This window comes from Oncorhynchus mykiss, chromosome 15 (genome assembly GCF_057628025.1).
Source record: "Oncorhynchus mykiss isolate SJ-2025 chromosome 15, ASM5762802v1, whole genome shotgun sequence".
NCBI classification, from domain to species: domain Eukaryota; kingdom Metazoa; phylum Chordata; class Actinopteri; order Salmoniformes; family Salmonidae; genus Oncorhynchus; species Oncorhynchus mykiss.
In genome coordinates, this window is record NC_143036.1 from 15,012,501 (window position 1) to 15,020,863 (window position 8,363).

The 8,363-nt window shown below is 44.8% G+C and overlaps 1 protein-coding gene across 2 annotated transcripts in view; it reads right to left on the bottom strand.

Moving 5' to 3' along the window:
• The window catches only part of LOC110489646 (activated CDC42 kinase 1), an 18,803-nt gene extending 10,715 nt beyond the window's left edge, over positions 1–8,088 (bottom strand). The window contains exons 1-6 of one of the 2 annotated variants that reach the window (XM_090199338.1): positions 7,740–8,088; positions 6,474–6,633; positions 3,964–4,046; positions 2,002–2,080; positions 758–906; positions 314–466 (exon numbers count right to left, since the gene is read on the bottom strand). In XM_090199338.1, coding sequence (XP_090055464.1) covers positions 314–466; positions 758–906; positions 2,002–2,080; positions 3,964–4,046; positions 6,474–6,633 — 624 coding nt within the window. In that variant the 5' untranslated portion in view covers positions 7,740–8,088. The remainder of the gene's footprint in view (positions 1–313; positions 467–757; positions 907–2,001; positions 2,081–3,963; positions 4,047–6,473; positions 6,634–7,739) is intronic. The other variant, XM_090199339.1, reaches the window with a different exon arrangement.
• Between the last annotated feature and the right edge of the window lie 275 nt (positions 8,089–8,363).

An 8,363-nucleotide genomic window follows, 5' to 3' on the forward strand; every position in this document is an offset into this window, starting at 1 on the left:
GAGTGAGTGAGTGAGTGAGTGAGTGAGTGAGTGAGTGAGTGAGTGGGTGGGTGGGTGGGTGGGTGGGTGGGTGGGTGGGTGGGTGTGTGTGTGTGTGTGTGTGTGTGTGTGTGAGTGAGTGAGTGAGTGAGTGAGTGAGTGGGTGGGTGGGTGTGTGTGTGTGTGTGTGTGTGTGTGTGTGTGTGTGTGTGAGTGAGTGAGTGAGTGAGTGAGTGAGTGAGTGGGTGGGTGGGTGGGTGGGTGGGTGGGTGTGTGTGTGTGTGTGTGTGTGTGTGTGTGTGTGTGTGTGTGTGTGTGTGTGTGTGTGACTCACCATCTTCATGGGGTGAGTGAGCACCACTCCGTAGAGCCGTATGAGGTTCTGATGGTTGAGGGAGTGCATGGCGTTCACCTCTCTGATGAAATCATCCAACCCCTCAGTGTCTAACACACTGTCTGTCTTCAGACACTTCACCGCTACTGACAGCTAGAGAGAGGGAGGGATGGAGGGAGGGAGGAAGGGGACAGAAAGAGAGAAGGACATGTTTTACTTTGTGAACCAGCTGTCAGATGAAATCACTCTCTAATATTTTGTTGGTAAAATATATGTATTTTCTGGTTCTCTCTCTCTGTCTCACCCACCCACCCACCCACCCACTCACTCACTCACTCACTCACTCACTCACTCACTCACTCACTCACACACCCACCCACCCACTCACCCACTCACTCACTCACCCACCCACCCACCCACTCACTCACTCACTCACCCACTCACCACTTGTCCAGTCGGTCCGGTCCACTCTCCTCTCCTGACGACTCCAAAGGTTCCGTCTCCCAGTCGTTCACACAGCTGAAGCTCTGCCTCCCGGATCAGACAGGTCAGGGCTGCCCCCGACGACGGCCCATCGCTGGACGGGGTTAAGCCTTTAAACACCAGGCGCAATAATCGTTCATATACATATAGTTATGTGAGTTAACATACTCCAACAACAACTCCTAATTAAAACAATACTGTTTACAGGTCACTAATGGAGGAGATCTTTGTGGGCTATACTCAGCCTTGTCTCAGGATGGTAAATTAGTGGTTGAAGATATCCCTCTAGTGGTGTGGGGGCTGTGTATTGGCAAAGTGGCTGGGGTTTTTTCCTGCCTGTTTGGCCCTGTCCGGGGGTATCATCGGATGGGGCCACAGTGTCTCCTGATCCCTCCTGTCTCAGCCTCCACTATTTATGCTGCAGTAGTTTATGTGTCGGGGGGCTATGGTCAGTCTGTTATATCTGGAGTACTTCTCCTGTCTTATCTGCAGTCCTGTGTGAATTTAAGTATGCTCTCTCTAATTCTCTCTCCCTCTCTCTTTCTTTCTTTCTCTCTCTCGGAGGACCTGAGGCCTAGGACCATTCCTCAGGACTACCTGGTATGATGACTCCTTGCTGTTCCCAGTTCACCTGGCCATGCTGCTGCTCCAGTTTCAACTGTTCTGCCTGTGGCTATGGAACCCTGACCTGTTCACCAGACGTGCTACCTGTCCCAGACCTGCTGTTTTCAACTCTCTAGAGACAGCAGGAGCGGTAGAGATACTCTGAATGATCGGCTATGAAAATCCAACTGACATTTATTCCTGAGGTGCTGACTAGCTGCACCCTCGACAACCACTGTGATTATTATTATTTGACCCTGCTGGTCATATATGAACATTTGAACATATTGGCCATGTTCTGTTATAATCTCCACCTGGCACAGTCAGAAGAGGACTGGCCACCCCTCAGAGCCTGGTTCCTCTCAAGGTTTCTTCCTAGGTTCTGGCCTTTCTAGGGAGTTTTTCCTAGCCACCGTGCTTCTACACCTGCATTGCTTGCTGTTTGGGGTTTTAGGCTGGGTTTCTGTACAGCACTTTGAGACATCAGCTGATGTAAGAAGGGCTTTATAAATACATTTGATTTGATTTGAGTAGGTCAAAATCTAAAAAATGATAAGCCTGGAGTTGGGATAATGTCAAGAATATGTCAAACACCCACACACCTGGAGTCATCAAGGTGGGCGATGCCCCCCGGGGCTGCTGTGGGTCGGAGTCAGAGTCAGGTCTTTTCCCTGGAAACACCTGCTGGCCCAAACACAGAGACTACAGCTTAGAGAGACTTTACCACGTACACACACATGTACAAAAAAACACATGCACACACACGCACACATGCACACACACGCACACACACTGTCATGCCCTGACCATAGAGAGCCCTTGGTTCTCTACGGTGTAGTAGGTCAGGGCATGACTAGGGGGTGTTCTAGCTCAATATTTCTATGTTGGTGTTTTGTATGGTCCCCAATTAGAGGCAGCTAGTAATCGTTGCCTCTAATTGGGGATCATATTTAGGTAGCCATTTACCCCACCTGTGTTTGTGGGATATTGTTTTGTGTTTATGGGATATTGTTTTGTGTTTATGGGATATTGCTTTGTGTTTATGGGATATTGTTTTGTGTTTGTGGGATATTGTTTTGTGTTTATGGGATATTGTTTTGTGTTTATGGGATATTGTTTTGTGTTTATGGGATATTGTTTTGTGTTTGTGGGATATTGTTTTGTGTTTGTGGGATATTGTTTTGTGTTTATGGGATATTGTTTTGTGTTTGTGGGATATTGTTTTGTGTTTATGGGATATTGTTTTGTGTTTGTGGGATATTGTTTTGTGTTTGTGGGAGATTGTTTTGTGTTTGTGGGATATTGTTTTGTGTTTATGGGATATTGTTTTGTGTTTATGGGATATTGTTTTGTGTTTATGGGATATTGTTTTGTGTTTATGGGATATTGTTATGTGTTTGTGGGATATTGTTATGTGTTTATGGGATATTGTTTTGTGTTTATGGGATATTGTTTTGTGTTTGTGGGATATTGTTTTGTGTTTATGGGATATTGTTATGTGTTTATGGGATATTGTTTTGTGTTTATGGGATATTGTTTTGTGTTTATGGGATATTGTTTTGTGTTTGTGGGATATTGTTTTGTGTTTATGGGATATTGTTATGTGTTTATGGGATATTGTTTTGTGTTTATGGGATATTGTTTTGTGTTTGTGGGATATTGTTTTGTGTTTGTGGGATATTGTTTTGTGTTTATGGGATATTGTTTTGTGTTTATGGGATATTGTTTTGTGTTTGTGGGATATTGTTTTGTGTTTATGGGATATTGTTTTGTGTTTATGGGATATTGTTTTGTGTTTGTGGGATATTGTTTTGTGTTTGTGGGATATTGTTTTGTGTTTGTGGGATATTGTTTTGTGTTTATGGGATATTGTTTTGTGTTTATGGGATATTGTTTTGTGTTTGTGGGATATTGTTTTGTGTTTATGGGATATTGTTTTGTGTTTATGGGATATTGTTTTGTGTTTGTGGGATATTGTTTTGTGTTTGTGGGATATTGTTTTGTGTTTGTGGGATATTGTTTTGTGTTTGTGGGATATTGTTTTGTGTTTGTGGGATATTGTTTTGTGTTTGTGGGATATTGTTTTGTGTTTATGGGATATTGTTTTGTGTTTATGGGATATTGTTTTGTGTTTGTGGGATATTGTTTTGTGTTTATGGGATATTGTTTTGTGTTTATGGGATATTGTTTTGTGTTTGTGGGATATTGTTTTGTGTTTGTGGGATATTGTTTTGTGTTTGTGCATCACTACTTTCACGGTTCGTTATTGTTTTTTTTGTTTAAAGTTTCACCGTAATAAAGATGTGGAACTTCAATCACTCTGCGCCTTGGTCCGCTCATTACGACGATCGTGACACACACACACAGCCATGCATGCCCACACACAGCCATGCATGCCCGCATACACACACACACACACACACACACACACACACACACACACACACACACACACACATACACACACACACACACACACACACACACACACACACACACACACACACACACACACACACACACACACACACACACACACACAGCTAAGAGGAATTCAAACTCACTGTGTGCTGTACCTTGCTCATCCAGGATTTGCGTTTACAGAGAGCTCTCCTCCTCTTGACTGCCTCCCAAAGCCTCCTCTGTCCTGCAACACACAGAGAATACATTACACACCGTCAGCCTCCTCTGTCCTGCAACACACAGAGAATACATTACACACCATCAGCCTCCTCTGTCCTGCAACACACAGAGAATACATTACACACCATCAGCCTCCTCTGTCCTGCAACACACAGAGAATACATTACACACCGTCAGCCTCCTCTGTCCTGCAACACACAGATAATACATTACACACCATCAGCCTCCTCTGTCCTGCAACACACAGATAATACATTACACACCGTCAGCCTCCTCTGTCCTGCAACACACAGAGAATACATTACACACTGTCAGCCTCCTCTGTCCTGCAACACACAGAGAATACATTACACACTGTCAGCCTCCTCTGTCCTGCAACACACAGAGAATGCATTACACACTGTCAGCCTCCTCTGTCCTGCAACACAGAGAATACATTACACACCGTCAGCCTCCTCTGTCCTGCAACACACAGAGAATACATTAAACACCATCAGCCTCCTCTGTCCTGCAACACACAGAGAATACATTACACACTGTCAGCCTCCTCTGTCCTGCAACACACAGAGAATGCATTACACACTGTCAGCCTCCTCTGTCCTTCAACACAGAGAATACATTACACACCGTCAGCCTCCTCTGTCCTGCAACACACAGAGAATACATTACACACCATCAGCCTCCTCTGTCCTGCAACACACAGAGAATACATTACATACTGTCAGCCTCCTCTGTCCTGCAACACACAGAGAATACATTACACACCATCAGCCTCCTCTGTCCTGCAACACACAGAGAATACATTACACACCGTCAGCCTCCTCTGTCCTGCAACACACAGATAATACATTACACACCATCAGCCTCCTCTGTCCTGCAACACACAGATAATACATTACACACCGTCAGCCTCCTCTGTCCTGCAACACACAGAGAATACATTACACACTGTCAGCCTCCTCTGTCCTGCAACACACAGAGAATACATTACACACTGTCAGCCTCCTCTGTCCTGCAACACACAGAGAATGCATTACACACTGTCAGCCTCCTCTGTCCTGCAACACAGAGAATACATTACACACCGTCAGCCTCCTCTGTCCTGCAACACACAGAGAATACATTAAACACCATCAGCCTCCTCTGTCCTGCAACACACAGAGAATACATTACACACTGTCAGCCTCCTCTGTCCTGCAACACACAGAGAATGCATTACACACTGTCAGCCTCCTCTGTCCTTCAACACAGAGAATACATTACACACCGTCAGCCTCCTCTGTCCTGCAACACACAGAGAATACATTACACACCATCAGCCTCCTCTGTCCTGCAACACACAGAGAATACATTACATACTGTCAGCCTCCTCTGTCCTGCAACACACAGAGAATACATTACACACTGTCAGCCTCCTCTGTCCTGCAACACACAGAGAATACATTACACACCATCAGCCTCCTCTGTCCTGCAACACACAGAGAATACATTACACACCGTCAGCCTCCTCTGTCCTGCAACACACAGAGAATACATTACACACCGTCAGCCTCCTCTGTCCTGCAACACACAGAGAATACATTACACACCATCAGCCTCCTCTGTCCTGCAACACACAGAGAATACATTACACACCGTCAGCCTCCTCTGTCCTGCAACACACAGAGAATACATTACACACCGTCAGCCTCCTCTGTCCTGCAACACACAGAGAATACATTACACACCATCAGCCTCCTCTGTCCTGCAACACACAGATAATACATTACACACCGTCAGCCTCCTCTGTCCTGCAACACAGAGAGAATACATTACACACTGTCAGCCTCCTCTGTCCTGCAACACACAGAGAATACATTACATACTGTCAGCCTCCCTCTGACACACTGCCACACAATCGTCTATATATGTGACATCTTGGATTGCTACAGGACAAAGAAATAGAAAAATAGATTGAGGAGAGACAGGACTGTATGACTGTGTTATGACTACCTTGTGACTGTGATATGACTACGTTGTGACTGTGTTATGACTACGTTGTGACTGTGTTATGACTACGTTGTGACTGTGATATGACTACATTGTGACTGTGATATGACTACATTGTGACTTTGATATGACGAGATTGTGACTGTGATATGACCACGTTGTGACTGTGACATGACCACTTTGTGACTGTGACATGACCACATTGTGACTGTGACATAACCACATTGTGACTGTGACATGACTACATTGTGACTTTGATATGACGAGATTGTGACTGTGATATGACCACGTTGTGACTGTGACATGACCACGTTGTGACTGTGACATGACCACGTTGTGACTGCGATTGGGACCATTTCTAGAGGAATAGACATGGTAAATCCACTACTATAGCTTTCCTTGATATTTTTTACACTTTAAAATAGGATATGACTTCACACACCTGGCCTCCCCATGCCGATCTTCTCCAGGTCTTCATTCTTGACGTAGTCGAAGTGTGACAGGCGGGTCACGTTCAGCTCATCACGGACACGCAGGAAGTACTGCTGCAGCTGAACGTCTGTTAACAGATCTATCAACCACTCTGTCCCCTCCTCCGTCATCTACACACACACACAGTCAACATACCAACAACAACATCAACCAGTGTCTGACACTGTACATAAGACTTTACCATGTTTTCTCCCACTCTCCTTCCTCTCTTCCTTCTCCTCCTCTTCTATCTCGTAGGACAGATGCTGGTACATATAGTTCTCTGCCATGGCTGCTGCTCCCCCACACTCGTCCTACAATCTCCCCTCACCCGCCGTCCCTCTTTCAATAGTCTATGGTTTTGTCCTGGTTTCAGCCGTGTGTGTTGAAGCAGTGGTAAATCTCAGTTCCTCTCTGTGTCACTCTGCTATAAGTCTGCCCAGTGTTGTCCTCCCCTCAACCTCACGACCTTCTGCCTAATCAATACACACACACACACACACACACACACACACACACACACACACACACACACACACACACACACACACACCAGGAGAAATCTGACACCACTCTCTCCTGTCTCTATCAGCCAAGCTAAGCCTTCTATAAACTGTCCCGTTCTCTATCCATCTGTGCTGACTCACCCCTCACACACAGCACAGGACACTTCCACACCTCTCTATCCCTTTCTCCCTATGACTCTCAACATCCTCCGTCTACTGTTGAATAATACAACATCCCCGGAGAGAGAAGAGAGAGCTAGAAACAGTGCTTTCTATGTGTCTCTGTTTAATTGAGGGCACTCTGGGTCTGAATATGGAAATTTAAATATAGCCTGTATTACCCCGATTCAGCCTCTCTCTCTGCATTATAAAACAGCACTGCAGTGCAGACTACTGTTGCTATAGGGAGAAAACACTACATAACGAGCCTACGCTAACCCTCCTCCCTTTCTCTCCTAGTAAACAGTAGCTCTTGTTGAACTAGGCTAAATAAGCTAAGAAATATGCGCATTGAATCCGTTTTTTAAACTAATCTACTGAAATGTTAAATAGGACATGTCGCATCACTGATCCATACACTGACTAGCCTATTAACGGTAACCTCATCAGAGACAGAGACCCAAATCAAGATAACAGTATAGTTCATGCAGACGCTCATCGAGAGATGTAAAAAGAGAGAGATGGGGAGAGAAAGACAGACTCTCTATTTTCTCCACCTCGCCAAAACTCGCCTTAATCAATTGTTGTTTTCAGAACCCTTCATTTTTTCTTGGTAAAATAAGCAGTCGGTTGTTTTCTGTCTGTTCCCTGTCCTCTCCTGTAATTCCTGGTCGCGTGTTGCTGGGATTACTGGCGTGGCGTCACCGCGTTTTGCGCACATTGAGATACGGTACGTTCCAGGCCGCCAACATTGCATTGAAACATTGCATTGAAACATTTGCATTAAAAGATTGCATGATCTATTGGGTAAGGATAGGCTATCGGTGATTTGGTAGTTAGCGTCCAACGACGATTTGGTATTTGATTAGGATCCCCATTAGCTGTTGCAAAAGCAGCAGCTCCTCTTCCTGGGGTTCACACAAAACATGAAACATAATACAGAACATCATTGGACAAGAACAGCTCAAGGACAGAACTACATACATAAAAAAAAGGCTATGAAAAGACCCCTGGTGGCATGTCTGGTGGGATAAGTGTGTGTGTCAGAGCTGTGTGTAAGTTGACTATGCAAACAATTTGCGATTTTAAACATTAATGTTTCTTATAAAAATAATTGATGCTGTCAGTCTCTCCTCAACTCTTAGCCAAGAGAGACTGGCATGCATAGTATTTATATTAGCCCATCAATGAACAAT